The 17,378-nt window shown below is 42.1% G+C and overlaps 1 protein-coding gene across 2 annotated transcripts in view; it reads left to right on the top strand.

Moving 5' to 3' along the window:
• The window catches only part of rap1gds1 (RAP1, GTP-GDP dissociation stimulator 1), a gene marked incomplete at its 5' end in the record, with an annotated part of 99,537 nt that overhangs the window by 68,665 nt on the left and 13,494 nt on the right, over nucleotides 1–17,378 (top strand). For both annotated transcript variants that reach the window (XM_037674848.1, XM_037674840.1), the window contains 3 exon segments: nucleotides 10,834–10,965; nucleotides 11,525–11,659; nucleotides 14,794–14,919. In XM_037674848.1, coding sequence (XP_037530776.1) covers nucleotides 10,834–10,965; nucleotides 11,525–11,659; nucleotides 14,794–14,919 — 393 coding nt within the window.

Below are 17,378 nucleotides of genomic sequence, written 5' to 3'. Positions count from 1 at the left end.
AGAACTTGGCGAAGTTTGTCTCTTTCTTCATCAGATGTCAGAGCGTCAGCTTGTGCGACCACCTGATCAATCTGTGATGAGACTGATAAGGGTTCTTGCTCCTTGGGGAGCTCCAACGAATCCCTTTCTGAGTCGTCGGGCCTGTCTATGGGTAAGACACCATAGGTTTGAGGTCCTTGGTCGACATCATCGGTTGAGAAAAGAGCGATGGCCTGTGTTGGTTTCGTGAACCATACTGGCCCAGCGTCTTGACCCGGTACCATGTTGTCTGGGAGTCCTCCCAGAAATGGAATGCCTAGTTCAAAATCATGAAAGACAGTTGAAATCAACCATCCCAGCATAGTGTTTTTTGGGATCAGCACCTCATCCATGCCCGTGTTACACACAGCAATAGATGTGGTCCTGGAGTCAAGACTCACCTGGTTCGTGGCTTCCACGGACAGTCCCAAGTCGAAAAATGCAGGAGAGGGCTGAAAATATGCCTGTTTACGGCTAATAGATTGTCCAGCTATGATGTGGATTCGCACCATTAGGTTAATCACCTGAGGTGGTACTGTGGTGTTTTGGTTGCTAGCAACCTGGCAGGCCTCTGGAATGGTCTGCCCAGCCTTAAGGCTCGCTGTATCTAGCACAGGAGGATCCTTTGTGGCTGGTTTTAGGGACCACAGCACCTTGTTGATTGTGTCCACGTGGACACCTAACCTTACCAAAATGTCAGAGCCTATGTAGGATGCATGTGGTAAGTTTTGGATAACGAGAAACGGGTGAACCAGTTCTCGTTGATTCCAGTTCAGTTTTAGGTTAATGACCCCTTCTGCGGTCATTACCTGTGAACTATTGGGAACTAATGGAAAGCGGAAAGCTTTCTTAATTAGTTCTAGACCAACGTGTTTGTGAACCAATGTTTCGTAGAAAGCTCGGTTAATTGCTGATTTATCTGTCCACAGAGACAGAACAGCGTCGTTGGTGTGGGACCCTTGGATCTCTACACCCTTAACTACCAGTGGCAGGTAGTGTTTGGTGGACTCTGACTGTTCCAGCTCACAGAGGAGGCTGTCTTGTTGGGTCAGAGTTTGGACCACTGGGTAGGTCTCATTGGTTTCACATGATGTCAGAGGAGTACTCACCGGGCTCGTGTCCTCGGCTGAGGAGTCCTTTGCGCCTTCCGCGGTACCTGCTGTTGGGCAGTCTGTCTCACACTCCGGAGGCGTATCTATTGGCAGTGGTTCGCTCACTTTTGTCCACATTGTTTGATCACCATAATCTATAATCGCGTCGAAGCGATTTATAAAATCCTGGCCAACCAAAAATGGGAATGAGTCAACACGAGACACGTGTACTGGGTGGTACAGTGTCATTTTGCCAATCTGCATGTGAACCATTGCTATAGCTGTCAGGGTTGTTTTCTTCTCTGAGAGACCCTGCATTTCTATAGCACATTCAGAGAGAGGTATTATCCTGTTAACACTGGCAGCGGCCGTCCTCAGCTCCTCGAACAGTTTAGCTGACATAATTGTTACGTCTGCCCCACCGTCCAGAAGTGCTTCGTGTGTGAGGACACCTTCGAGTGTTACTGACAGGTACGCCTTTTTGGCGACCCCCCTTCTGATAATGTTACACAGAAACCTTTTGGGTTTTTTCTGACGCTTTTTCACGCGTTCAGCCTTATCTGTGTAATCTTGGTTTGTCTGAACCGTCAGCACAGCCGTAGCTGTTTCTGCGTGTTCAGCTTGCGATGACTCGTCATCGTTTGTGTGTGTGTTTACCCCCCCTTCTTCTGATGAGGGGTTGTTTGAGGCAACAACAGCAACGTCTTGGTGTGTTCCACCGACATCTGTTATGTTGCCATTCGCGCCCTCAGATGTAATAGAGATTACATTACTGCATAGTGCTCCTGGTTGGGTTCCCGTGTCAGTGTGTTTCAAAGTTTCTAACAACCTGCGTATTTTCTCTGTCTCTTCCGAGCTCAGAGGTGTAGGGCCTTGTTTCTGGAACTTTTGTGATTTTTTCGCCTCGGTTCGTTTCGGTCGAGGTGGGGGACGGTCAGGTACGTCTTTCGGGGGTTCCTTTACGTACTGCCCCTGATGATATGGTTTCCCATATCTTTGCGTCCTGCGCTCACCCCTTTTACGATAATCACTGTCATCCTCTGAAAGAGGAGCTTTTTTGTCCCAGCGTGCACCTTCAGGACGCGGTTTGTTAGTTTGAACAGACTGTTTTCTCTCTTTCTTAGGATGAGGCGGGGAAGCATGTCGTCCTTCCAGTTCAAGAGGGAGGGGTTTAACCTTTACACCAGGAAACACTTCAATGGGCGTCTTAGCATGAGAACATGCTTCAAACACATTCACAGCACACTGTCTAATCTCACTGATGGATTTTTCTTTGAAATTTGCCATCATTTGTACTGATCGTCTAAAATCAGCGTGGAGATTTTTGCTGAAAACAAACTTAAAACCATCATCTTCTTCCATTCCAGTCTCATTTCTGTTACCAAAATAAGCTTGGAAGATTCTTTTGTAATAAACTTTTGGATGTTCAGTTTTACCCTGCGTGACCTTGTCTGCAGCTGGGAAACCAGCAGGTCCCGTGCAGGAGTCGTACTCTCTGATCAAAGTTTCGCACAGAAGGTTGTAATCCCTTCTCGTTGCATCAGGTAGACGCTCGACGAAGGTAAACACCTCTCTGTCCGAAGTGAGTCGTATCAGACTGATCTTATCCTATACCGTAGCATTAGGATAAGATCTCAATCTGAACTCTAGATCTCTGAGATACGCTTTTGTTCCAGATGATCCCATCGGTTCAGGTACAAAGCGTTGTACATATTTTGAGATTTTCTGCAAATCCTCCATTGAAGGAGACAGTATTAACGGTCTCCCTTGTGCAGGAAGAGGTGCATATTGGTGCAGGTCTGTCCCTACCACCCGTGATGGGGGTGGAGGTGGCTGCATGGTGTCAGGAGGAAGAGGTACATATTGGTGCAGGTCTGTCCCTACCGCCCATAATGGGGGTGGGGGTAACGGCATGGTGTTAGGAGGAAGAGGTGCATATCGGTGCAGGTCTGTCCCTACCACCCGAGATGGGGTTGGTTGTGACTGCATGGCGTTAGTAGGAAGAGGTGCAACAGCATCTGTCTGGGGTGGTTGTGGCTGACCCGGGCCCTGACCCTGTTCGTCTATGAGTCTCAGACCAGCTCGCCCCATATCAGAAATCTGGTTTGTAGCTGCAGCTAGTTTCTCCTCACAAGCTGTCAGGCGCTCCTGTGATGTCTGACATTCTCTTTGTAAATTCAGCCATCGTTGGAGTATCATCACCTTGTCTGCCTTGCAAACGTCCAGCTCCTTTAATGCGACCTGCAACTGTTCTTGTAGCACATCGTTATCTGAACACACGGCTCGGTACGCTTGTTCTTTATCCCCAAATCTCTCCTCATATGATTGAGCTTGTTCTGACAGCTCTTTCTTTGCGAGGTCCCTATCAATCTGAAATTGTTGTTTCTGCAATTCAGATTCAGTAATCAATACGTCACACCTGTCCTTTTCAGATTGATATCCGCTGAACAGCATGTCATTTTGTTCAACCAGATGGTCCAATTCTGCTTTCAGAAGCAGAGAAATTTTTGCTAACCGTTCACGGCTCAATTTTGTGTCCTCTGACACTTTAGCTTCTTTTGCCAACCTCTGCAGTTCCTCATTTCTTTGATCGTCATCAAGGTCTTGTAATTGCTCTAAGTGTTTACCAATAATTGAATTTGTTAAAATATGTAAAGCCGACTGGACGGCATCTCTGGATTGCAAGGGGTCAGTGTTTACCTCTTCGTCCTCCATTATCTGCTATTTAGAAATTAAATAGGAGATGTAAATGTTTAGGTGGTAAAATAAAATCAGAAGAGTTTCTCCCTACTGATGTATTTACTCTTATTTAGTGAGTTTAACAATTAAACGTGCACTATATTTCCAGCGACCGAGTAGACTTTCAGCTCTTATGATTATCTGTCTCTGTTTCTACCAAAAGTTCTCATTTTTTCATTTTGCACCTGCTTTAGGATTTATCAGTGAATGAAAAAATTCTTAGTAAACGCCTCGCTGGGCGTAAATACTTTACTGACTTTTAATGGTAAGATAACATAACAGTATAATTCAGCTCGAGGAAGGTTGTTGACTCAAAGTTCGTCTTACGGCAATAAAAACGTTTAATTTCACTCAAAATACCTAAAAAGCGAAGTGTAAACCTGTTATCTCGCGTTTATCCAGAAGGTGTCAGTACAACCTTAATAATTTTAACTCAGACACTGTTAGTGTTGTCCAGTAGGGGAGCTATAACTTCCTGTGGCGTCCGGTCGTTAGCTGTTAGCAAAAAATTAGCATCGGCTAGACTCGGATAAAACCAACATTTCTGAACGGATTTTTTACACAAACGTGGCAAAATTTCAGCAATTAGACTTCGAAGAACTTAAACAGCGTTTCAGAACACAGCTTTAAAGCGCTTTTCAGCTTTAAAAAGCAGATTTTATTCCCTATGAAAACGAGTTTCCATTTCCGGGTCACGTGACTGAAATCACCAATGACAAAGCAGCAGGGGTGAGAGGAAGTGACGTAGCCACGTCAGTCAATTTCTCAGCAAATCAGAGCGCTCCACAGCAGCAAAATTCCACCAATCACGAAGCGTTAGTAGCAACCAGCATGTTAGATTAGCATGAAATAAGTTCGTCCACTTTTATTCTTTTAAACTGTCAAATTGCACTTTTTCTGTTAAAAATGTAACGAATCAACTCTGAGCTGTACGGAGTCTGCTACTCCGGTCTCAAAAACGTCTTTCTAGCTATTTAAAAAAACTCGTCCGAACCTTTTTCAGAACCGAGCCGGGCCAGAACCGCGTCTGGACCGTCTTTAAACAGAACAGAGTGTTTCCACAACCCAGCTTTTAGTTACCATAACAGGCGTACAATTTCAGCTTTCACAAGACATATGACACTATTTCAGCTTTCATAACATCGCCAGCGTAATACAGCGTAAACATGCAGAGCCAAGCTCTAAGCGCGCAGCTCCAGCACGCTGTGTAAACATGCAATGTTTTGACTTCAAAGCGGCGCAGCTTGAGCTGCGTTTCAGCACAGCTGATAAACTGTTACTTTTCTTCATGCCAACATGTAACGAATACACGAATACACAGTCATTTATGAGCACGTGACGGGCCACCAGAATGTAGATGAACAGATGCTCAGATATATTCATCAATTAACACGGATTCCTCATTTTTCTGGACTGAATAAAACGTGCATTGAATTTAATGAAATGCAAACGTGAGACGTCATTTATCTTTGACCCATCAAAATGAATGCGGTCATTTATTTACAGAATCAAAGTTTAACATCAAACATTTACATTAATTTGGTGTTTTATGAAAATAACAACATAAGCAATCAATCAGGAAAAATCATACGGCCATGATTTTTCCGTTGCTTCACCACAGACATTTATGAAAACTGTACAATTATGATCTTTTACCCACACGGCGGTGGATGAGCACTTTACACAGACATTTCTAAATATCTGGAAGAATTTCTACTTGAGAGAGGAGTTTAAAGATGGGAAAGAAGTTTAGAGGGAGTAAGATGGTGTTTGAGGGAGTGTTGACAGAACTGCACTCTCCGGGCTTTCTTCAGCTTTTCCTTACAGTACACTTAGGTGGTGAAATCGACTCTTTTACCTGGAGATGTCTCAGGCGAGATTCCGTTTAACGCACCCATTCAGCGTCTCCGTAGGATGCTGTTACTCGTCCGGAGTAGCGGCGAGATTCTGTCCCTCACAGCTCACCTCAGTGGAAAATGTTATAATCCCATGAAACTCGGAAGAGCTCCGTTGTCATGTCAGGATCTTCCCGGCTCCCAGAACTGGGCTTCTCCGCACAGAACTGAACAGAACTGAACTCAACCGAACCGAGTAGAACCCTCACAGAACTGATTAGACCAGGAAGTACCGACATTTTAAAGAGCTCTTTTCCCGGTTCATCTGGGAGTATTCCCATTGGCCAGAACCGACCAGACGGGGTGTGTTTTGTGACGTAAAAGGTTAGAATGCAGCAAGAATTGTTATGGAACAGATCAGAAATGTTCTCACAGACAGAGAGAGTTTTGTTTTGGCGAGTTTAAGAAACAGGTGCCAAAACCCCCCTGTTGACGTCTGAGAGGATATAAACAGGACAGTTGTTCCAACGCATGTCTGCTTCGACTCCTGACCCTGGAACGCACACTTTGCTCATTCAAAGGCAGAAATCAGAAAATGCATAAAAATCTGTAACAGACCTCAACATAAATTCTAACTTTGCATGAGAATTAAAAATCATTACACAGTTAATAAAATTGATTAGTTCACTGCAACATCTAAAATGGTTTGAACTAAGGCACTTTGATTATCAACATCTGTAAAATAGTAATGATAATAAAAAAGAGAGTGTTCTTTCACTTGATTATCAAGAAAGAGAGTCTCAGGATGGGTGAACCTGTATCTTTGGATTCAAATCAATGAAATGACAGTTTCTGTCCCACAAGGTTCTTAAGGTCAAGGGTTTTGACCTTAGGCTTAGTCGTGACATCAGCTTAAGTTCACTACAAAAGTCACAGCAGGAACATTTTGATACATGAATTGTTGAAACGGAACAAAAATCACACTGGACTCTTACCGCAGCACCTTCAGTCACAGACTGAGACCACCAAGGTGCTCCACAGAACAACACAGGAAGTCCTTCCTTCCTGTGGCTATCACACTTTTCAACTCCTCCCCCTTTCTGCACATAGGACAATAAAATTAATCCTGTACTACAATAAACACTTTAATGTTTCTGTTTGCACCTGACCTGTTTTAGAACTTAATTGTTGGCATTTTTATGTTCTCTGTTATTTTTATATCTTGTGTGATTCCTTGTGTATGTTCTTTTGTACTGAAACTCTGGCACAACAATTTCCTGTGGGATCAATAAAGTTCTATCTTATCTTATCTTATCTTAAAAACTGCAGAACGAGTGATGTGCTGAAAAATGTACGGAAGAAAAACAGATCTTAATACCGAGAACGATGTAGAAATATTCACATTACTAAAATGGAGACTTTCCAAAGTGTGAAATTATTTCACTGAAAACCAGCAAAAAGATTCATGGCAGATTGTGCAAGCAGAGCTTTTCTTTCATCAGCGCCGCTGCAACCCACTCCTGCAGCAGAGACGGCAGATTGAAAGAAGTTACAGAAGTTAGCTAAGTCTTTGTTAAACGTTTGTAGAGTGATGTTTATATCAATTCAGTTTATTTATATACAGGATCTACAAGCCACAACAGAAGTCGTCTCAGGACACTGAACAGAAACATTCATATATATTAAAAGCCAATTAGTCACGCTCTCTATCTAAGGAAGCAGCAGATTGTGTTGAATCTTCACTTCATCGCAGTCTCCCATCTTGAGCAAGCACAAAGGAGACAGTGGGAAGGAAAAACTCCCTTTTAACAGGAAGAAACCTCCAGCAGAACCAAACTCAGGACGAGTGGCCATCTGCTTCAACCGGCTGGGTTTGAGAGGACAGAGCAGTCCAAGCCTATAGCAGCATAACTAAGGGATAGCTCAGGAAATCCAAGCCGGCAATAACTATAGGATTTATCAAAAAGAAAAGACTTAAGTCCAGTCTTAAAACTGGACAATGTGTCAGCCTCACGGATGAAACTGGAAGTCGGTTCCACAAGAGAGGAGCCTGATAACTGAAAGTTTTGCCTCCCATTCTGCTTTTGGAAACTATAGGGACCACAAGTAAACCTGCAGTCTGAGAGTGAAGTGCTCTGTTAGGGAAATGTGGAACAGTAAGATCTGTAATAAAAGATGGAGCTAGGTTGTTGAGAGCTTTGTAGGTTAGAAGTAAAATTTTGAATTCAATTCTGAATTTGACAGACAATGGAGAGAAGCTAAAACTGGAGAGATATGATCTCTCCTATCAACGATCATTAAGACTCTGGCAGCAGCATTTTGGATCACCTGAAGACATTTTAAAGAAGTTTTTGGACACCGAGATGATAAACAATTGCAAGGATCAAACCATTACCTTGTCAGATGAGGCAGCTTTAGAAATATTACCAGAACCTGAATTCTGTTTGGATTGTTTGTCCTGTCTGATTAAACTGATACAAATGTTCCCTCGTGGTTCACAAGAGACATGTTTTTGTGGCATGTATGAAGTATGTATCATGCCTAATGCTTGTTTGTAAGATATGTGACCAAAATGTCTCTCTTAAGCCAAGCAAAGACTCTGATGACCCTCAGATGAGAGGGGAGTGAGATTAATCTGTCTGTGAATGTAACTGACATATACTTCGATTTTTCTCGATATCACAAAGTCTGTCACGATACGATTTCGATTCGATTCACAAGTCTGTGATCAATATATTGCAATATCAAATGCCCATTTCATTTACATTTTACCATTTTATTTCTATTACAGGCACCAGGCATTTAAACAAAAGTAAATTTTTTCTTAATGAATGAAAAAATAAATAACCTGTTCAGTATAGTCTCTCATTTTTCATGTTTAAGTGCATTTTTTAAACCAGTTAACTTAAAAGTGTCCTGGTTACCATTCACTTATAAAGAAACAAAAAAAGATATTGAGCTTACATAACATGACTATCAATGCTTTGTTTCTTCTTCAGGTGAACGGCAAAATTTGTTGTTTCCCCGAGTATTTTAACTCACAATGACACCTGTTGCATACGACATGAGTTTTGTCTGTTGAGCCGTCCTTCTGTCTGAATCCAAATTATTTCCACAGTGTTTCTTTAAATCCAGCAGGAGAGTGAATTTCATTATCTGTGTTTTCTGCCTCGTCTGCCATGTTGCTGAGGTGGCTGCAGAGCGCAGCCACGCACGGAAATGGTGACACAGACGTGCCTTGGGAATTTCAAAATAAAAGCATATTTTAAAGATGACTATATTAATCGATATTTTAGTTTTGCCACAATACAATTGAATCATTAATCATTTAATCAATATATTGATTTAAATTGATGTATTGTTACACCCCTGGCTGACACCCTTTTGTCGCAAATAACTCCTGAAACTTTTCTTTGTCCACTCCATCCTGCCTGGACTCTCTTTTTCACTTCTTTACCACACTCTCCATTTTCCTAGACCGTGGACCCCAAGTTCTCGAAGTCCTGCACCTTTGTGACCTCTGCTCCTTGTAGCCTCACTGTTTCACCTCCTCCCTCTCATTTACACACATGTACTCTGTCTTACTACGGCTGACTTTCATTCCTCTTCTTTCAAGTGTATACCTCCACCTCTCCATGTTCTCTTCCACCTGTTCCCTGTTCTCACCACAGATCAATCACAATGTCGTCTGCAAACATCATCGTCCATGGGGATTCCTGCCTGACCTCATCTGGTAGTCAGTCCATCATCAGAGCAAACAAGAAGGGGCTCAGAGCCGATCCTTGATGCAATCCCACCTCCATCTTGAAGCTATCTGTCACTCCTACAACACATCTCACCACTGTCCTCATACATGTCCTGTACCAGCCTAACATACTTTTCTCTGCCACTCCAGATTTCCTCATGCAATACCACACCTCCTCCCTCGGCACCCTGTCATATGCTTTTTCTAAATCCACAAAGACACAATAAAGTTTTTTCTGACCCTCTTTGTACTTCTCCATCAGTATCCTCAAAGCAAATATGGCATCTGTGGTGCTCTTTCTTGGCATGAAACCATACTGCTGCTCACAGATAGTCACCTCTCGTCTAAGTCTTGCTTCCACAACTCTCCCAGATCTTCATTTTGTGGCTCATCAACTTAATTCCCCTGTAGTTGTTACAACTCTGTACATCACCCTTGTTCTTAAAAATGGGCACAAGCACATTTCTTCTCCATTCCTGAGGCATTTTCTCACCCTCAAATATGCCATTGAATCTTTGAGTCAAAAATCTCACTGCCATCTCTCCAAGACGTTTCCAAACCTCCGCTGGTATGTCCTCAGGTCCTACTGGCTTCAGCCTTCTTCATTATTTTCAGAGCTTTCCGGACTGCACCCTCACTAATCTTTCCCTCTTCCTGGTCCACAGTTTCTATGACCTCCACTCTTCTTTCTCTTTCATTCTCTTCATTCATTAGCTCCTCAAAGTACTCCTTCCATCTTCCCGTCACACTCTCCTCACTTGGTGAATAAAATGAACAATCAGCTTTATTGCAACATTTTTAACTACAGGAAGCTATGGCAACTTTACTAGGACACACAGAACAGTGCAGCAACTGCTGACTCTTTTCCTTAACAACATTGATTAATCTTACGTGTTTGTGATGCGATGCATTTAAAAATAGATTTTACTTTCATCTTTACTGCCAGTGTAATATATGATGGATTCACAGACCAGAAAAATGTTGAAAATTTAATATTTTTCTGATCTGTGAATCCATTTAGATGGGATTTACCTGTCTAAATAAAGGTTGAATGAACAGACCAGAAAGATATTGAAAATGTAAGCGTTTTACCAACCTGTTGAGCTTCAGACTGTTTGTTTCCTGTCACAAGCCAGTTCTTTGCCGTCTCTGGTGATGTAGCTGAAAAGCCCTCAGTCCAGCTCTGATGAATAATTAATACCCTTGATGTAAATCTTTAATTGCAGCAGAATAAACCTAAATATGGCGGGATGTAAATACACACTCAGGGGCTCTGTGGGCAGTTTAGACAAGAGTTTTTAGTCACATCGTTAATATCTGATGAGACTGAACCAATTAATAGTGACGTATCTATGAGTCAGCGTGGCTGGGAGCAGCTGTAAACTGTCCTCCTCCTTCTGTGCAGACGAGTCCATGCAGAAGCTGTTCGAAGGAGGAAAGGGCAGTGTCTTCCAGAGGGTTCTGTCCTGGATACCATCCCACAACCACCAGCTGCAGCTAGCTGGCGCTCTGGCCATTGCTAACTTTGCCCGCAATGGTAAGGTTTGTTTCTCCATTGAAGGCAAGAGCAGAGAAGTCTCACACAAACACTGAAGACACGCTTGTTATTTTGTGTGTTGGTGTAAAAAATAAAGGAAGGATCTGACAAAATGTTGGTTACAAATCAGTCAATTCTGTAGATATTGTTTGAGTAAAGAATCTTGATAGTCTTGCTCTATCCCGTCAGACTGCACTTAATGTTATTTTCAAGATTTGGTCAAAACGGCTACAATGCCATCCCTTCTCCTCAAACGATGAACTCAGTCTAAAACTGGGTGAACGGTGGCGAGTGTAATCTTAGGCGTTGTGTCTCTTCACTAGTATGAATAAGTGCGAGTAAAATCAGGCCACTGACACAGGACTGCTCTTCAATGTTCTTTATTGTTCTCTAAAAAAAATATAAAAACTAAACAGCCTACAGTATTTTACAGTCAGTTTGTATAACTGAAGTAGTAGTTTATAAAATAAGTCTCATTCCAACTAATCAGAGGTCTTTGTAACAGATGTATTCATCAGCCTTCGTAACCATCTCAGGATGAGTTTGTATCTTTGATTAGATGGGAACTGCATCCATATGGTGGACACTGGTATTGTTCAGAAGCTTCTGGAGCTGTTGGATCGCCACGTTGAAGAAGGAAACGTCACTGTACAACACGCAGCGCTGAGCGCCTTGAGGAACCTGGCTATACCTGGTGAGTCTGATCATCCTTAGGTCTGCATTCATTTAAAACACACTAGGGCTGAACAGTTAATTGCAATAATATCACAATATGATAAAACAAGATTTTCTAATCGTAAAGACTTCAGTTTGACTGGTCACGTGATCTGGTTACGTGTCTTACGAGTGAGCGGATCAAAGCAGAGCAGGGAGTGGGAGAAGTCAACACTGCGCTTTAACCGGTTGCACAGTGGCGTCAGGTTCAACAGAAGCTGACGCATCTGAACGTTTGGTACCAAAGAGAGGCAGCACGTCTGTTGTTTGGAATTATTTTGACTATAAAAAAGAAGACGTTGCGCAACAACATGTATTGTGCAGAAACTGCATTGCTGCACAAATCTTTATCAACACTTAAAAAACACCACTAAGCCATTTACGATAGTTGCATGGCTAGAATGCCAACGACCAGTGCTTCAACTTCAATTAAGCAAACTAGCAGCCGACAGGGATCACTGACCGAACTGTTCGAAGGTATTACTCCGCATGAACATAATTCAAAACGGTACGCAGAAATAACTCGAGCAGTAACTGAGTTCATTACGAAAGACATGATGCTCATTAATATAGTGACCAAGTCTGGGTTTACAGCTTTGGTAAATACAGTGGATAAGTGGTACAGAATGTCCTCGCACACATTTTAGCCCAGTTGCTATCGCGGAGCTATACAAATATGCAGAAACAGATGCAGCGGAGCTGAAAACAGTAGTTTATTGCAACTGAAACCGATTGATTTATTGCTTGTGTTCATTGAAAAATACATGAGAAGAAGACATTGAAAAATAATCGCATATTAAATCACATTCGCAATATTGAAGTAAAAAAATCGCAATTAGAATATTTTCCAAAATCGTTCAGCCCTAGAATGCACCTTGTCTGAGTTTTGCTTCATGTTTTGGCCTTTACCTGCTCCTTGTCAGTGCTGTACTCACAAAGCAGCGAGAGCTCAAGATGTGTTGATGAAATCACCCATTAGAGGGGCGATGTGACCAGAATGTGACCTACCTTGATCTTAATGTTCAGCTTGAATGCTTCTGGATTGTTACCTTGAATTTTTTTCCCCCACCATATAGGCCTGTTGCGATAAACAATAAATGAATTAAATGCATGATAAATGAAAATTATCAACCTCATTTTCATTTACCGACTATCGTTTCTTCGTGTCTCTCTCTTTCTACTGAAGACACGGCTCAACTCTGGTGTTCACTGACCCCTCCCTTTCTCTTTTCTCATTAAAATCTGTTTTAATCGTCCAAAATCACGTTTTTGGATCGTTAAAAGCAGCTAAGCTGAGAAGCTAAGCTAGCAAGCCGACCTTGGGGAAAAAAAAACCCCGTCTTGTCGAAGCTCCACAATTCACGTTTGAAACCCGTGCCTTTGTGTAAAAACTTGTTTTTCTTTGCAAAAAGAAGCTGAGAACTTGTTTACTGATTTTTTTTTTTATTAAAAGCGTTGTGTGAAAAATGCTATGCTAAAGAGCTCAAATCACCGAGCGTCCGCCATGTCAGCCCATGTCACGTCAAGGGCCCTCCCTCCCATTTTTCTTAAAGTGACAGCTGCTCAACTATCCATCCTTCAGTTCAAACAGTCTTATACTGCCATATGATGGTCAAGAAAGGTAATACACTCAAAACAAATCAACGTTTCTTCTAAAATTGGACAATTACTAATTATTGTTAAATTTCAAACAACACTATCCATCCATCCATTATCTTTTACCCGCTTCTTCCATTTTGGGTCACGGGGGTCGCCGGTGCTTATGTCCAGCAATCACTGTGCGAGGAGCGGGGTACACCCTGGACGGGTCGCAAGTCCATCACAAGACAAAAACAATACTATTGTTTATCGCAATAATTTCTGAGACAATTGCCCAGCAAAATTTTTATCGTGTCAGGCCTACCACCATCTGTCTGATCAACGTGAACATGGGCACTTTTCTTCTTGCATCCACATCCTGGGACATTGGCTGCAGTCCAACGAACCTTCTACTTTTTAAACTCCCATCGAAGGCAGGACATATTTGTTATGGTAGCCTCCATCTGTCTGTAAACTTTCCCTTGCCCCACTCATAATTTCTGATCCACTCAAGATAATTTAACAAAATGTCATACACATATGCATCATCACTAGATGGAGTGTTCCATACATTTTCATACCTCAGCTCTAAGGTCAAGGTCACAAATGGACTGTACTTATACAGCACCTTTCTATCTTATCAAGACACTCAAAGCACTTTGCACTACAATCTGTGTCCTCATTTACCCATTACCCATACAGCACTCTACTATACATCTACAAGCTAATTGAACAAATCATTCTAAAGAGACTAATCAGAGCTTTATCACATTCATACACTAATGGGCCACACATCAGAGGCAATGGGGGGTTCAATATCTTGCCCAGAGACCCTTCAGCATGTGACTGCTAGTGGATTTGAACCCCCAACTCTTGCATCGTAGGAGGACTGCTCTAACCACTTAGCCACAGCCGCCCAAACCAAGGTCAAAGTGTATACAACATATTTGCTTGTCCTTGCTATAGATTGCTGTATAATAATTTGTCGAGTTACGTATAATGTGCAGTATGCAGTACTCTAATGTATTTCTATCACCTACAAAGGTGCTACGGTAGCCCGGCGGTCTATGCCACAGTCTCATAATTCTGAGACATCAGATTTGATCCCTGGTTGTGTCAGGAAGGGGATTCGGCATAAAACAACAAATCTCTGCTCGCTGTAAAAAGAGAAGAGAAAAATCATATAATAACGACATTCAGATAAACAAACACCTGAGTCTAACTTTATGCAGTTGAAACCAAATGTTTACATACACGGCGTGAAAAGACACCCATTTTTCTCACTGTCTGACTTTGAAGTCAAAAGTTTACATACACTAAAAATAATAATCCTTTAAACATTTTGGGAAAGCCGCAATGATGATGTCATGACCTTTCATGCTTTTGATTGGTTAGTTGACAAGATGTGTGTTAATTTAAGGCACTTCTCAAACAAACCGCTTCTTTGTGTGGCATCGTGGGAAACTAACAGATATCAGGAGGAAATTAAACTGTTTTAACATTGGTAAAATATGCCTTTCTGTCACGCCTCTGCAGTGGTCAACAAATCCAAGATGCTGTCTGCTGGGGTGGCAGACGTAGTACTGAAGTTTTTACAATCAGAGATGCCTCCGGTCCAGTTCAAACTCCTGGGAACGTTACGGATGCTCATCGATACACAAGGTTGAGTGTTTTCTTCCTCCTATAAGCTTCATTTGTAATTTTACTTCATGATCAGCTCGGTCATGTCAAGTGACGACATCACCTTCCTGTTCTAAGGTTTTATATGTTGGAACATCACAAACCTTATCATGTTAAAAAATGAAGTAATTACAAAACGGCAAAACATCATGCCATTATTTATTTAACAAGAAATTGATGTGAAATACAGAACGGTGTGTAAAGTGTACACTCCATAAGTCATTCTAAGGTTTTAAAAGGTTTTTTTTTAAGCAGGGATTGTGTAAAAGTTATAAACTATTGACTTTGACTGTTAGCTGCTGCAGCTAGCTCTTTAAACAATCAGTTGGTAGAAATAGTTCAGTTCTGACCGGACTGACGAGCTAACGGCTAATCTGAGTGTAACTAAGAGCAAAATGGATTGTTGTCATGCATTAACCCCCAAATTTCCAAACATCCATAACGGTTCTTCCAGACACAATTTCATAGACCTTTGCTTTGCTCTGTCTTGTCTGTGAAACTGCTTCTGAGCCTCTCTTGCATTTCTTTCGAACCATAATTATGGACTTGATTTGATCATTTGGTCCCTCAACACAATTGATAAAATTTCTTCGAAGAGAAGACAGGCTTTAGGCAAGCCAATTTGCCCTGTTGGCACGCACGCAGCTGGATATCTCATCGACTTGAAGACATGATGATGTCTATCTTTGCTGCCATTTGTGAATTTGAAGGAGGCATATTTAATTGGATTTACGATAACTGGTTCCTGCTTTTTGGATTCGGCTGGTTGCTGGTTTTATCTAAAATCAAGGAAGTCGTTGGCAGCAAATTGGGACCCGATCACGCTGCTTGCCTTTATGATGGCTTGGTTCGTGCCTCGAATACCCAGACTCAAATGCTTTGGGCAGAATTGATCAGATCTCTGGGATCTTTACTCAGGCACGTTTCCATGTTGTGGCCATGTAATTTGGACATTTTGGAACTGTTTAGACCAACACGGACTCAAGGTAGATTAAGTTCTGCCTGTCCCCAAAACAACTGTGTGTTTATCTGAATTTGGCTCCTCTGGCTGGCCTTGAAGGCCATCTTATCTGAATTTGTCTGGAGAACATGTGATCAGCTCAAACCCTCCCCCCCGCCCAAAAAAAAAAATCAAGGGGGTCCACTGTGAGAGACATAATCTAAAAAAAAAAATCCTGAAATCACAATGTACAATTTTTAAAATAATTTATTTGTGTGTTACTGCTGCAAATAAGTCTTTGAACAGCTGCCAGTCAGCAACAGTTCTGGCCCTCAAAGACCTGTTAGTCCGCCTCTAAAAAGTCCACCTCCACTCCACTTCTTATTCTAAATTAGAAGCACCTGTTTGAGGTCGTTAGCTGCATAAAGACACCTGTCCACCCACACAATCAGTAAGACTCCAGCTACTAACATGGCTGAGACCAAAGAGCTGTCCAAAGACACCAGAGGCAAAATTGTAGACCTCCACGAGGCTGGAAAGGGTTACGGGGCAATTGCCAAACAGCTTGATGAAAAAAGACCAACTGTTGGAGCAATTATTAGAAAATGGAAAAAGCTAAACACGACTGTCAATCTCCCTCGGACTGGGGCTCCATGCAAGATCTCACCTCATGGCATTTCAATGATCCTAAGAAAGGTGAGGAATCAGCCCAGAACTACACGGGAGGAGCTGCTCAATGACCTGAAGAGAGCTGGCACCACTGTTTCCATGGTTACTGTGGGTAATACACTAAGACGTCATAGTTTAAAATCATGCATGGCACGGAAGGATCAGCACATGTCCAAGTCCGTCTTAAGTTTGTCCATGACCATTTGGATGATCCAGAGGAGTCATGGGGGAAAGTTATGAATTCAGATGAGAACAGAATAGAACTTTTTGGTCTTAATTCCACTCGCCTCAGTTAGAGCATTGAAGATGGGTCGTGGCTGGTTCTTCCAACATGACAATGACCCAAAGCACACAGCCAGGAGAACCAAGGAGTGGCTCCGTAAGAAGCATATCAAGGTTCTGGAGTGAACTAGCCAGTCTCCAGACCTAAACCCTATAGAAACTCTTTGGAGGGAGCTCAAACTCTGTGTTTCTCAGTGACAGCCCAGAAACCTGCTGATCTAGAGAAGATCTGTGTGGAGGAATGGAACAAAATCTCTGCTGCAGTGAACCTGGTGAAAAACTACAGGAAACCTTTGACCTCTGTAACTGCAAACAAAGGCTACTTTTTCACAAGTGTTCAAATACTTATTTGCAGCAGTAACACACAAATAAATTATTTAAAAAATCATACTGTACATTGTGATTTATGGATTTTTTTTTTTAGATTTTGTCTCTCACATTGGACATGCACCTAAGATGAACATTTCAGACCCCTCCATGATTTCTAAGTGGGAGAAGTTGCAAAGTCGCAGGGTGTTCAAATACTTATTTTTCTCACTATATATATATA

Source organism: Nematolebias whitei, chromosome 1, assembly GCF_014905685.2.
Source record: "Nematolebias whitei isolate Nwh7 chromosome 1, NemWhi1, whole genome shotgun sequence".
Lineage (NCBI taxonomy): Eukaryota > Metazoa > Chordata > Actinopteri > Cyprinodontiformes > Rivulidae > Nematolebias > Nematolebias whitei.
The sequence above is the reverse complement of the archived record's forward strand: the minus strand, read 5'-3'. Positions and strand labels throughout refer to the sequence as shown.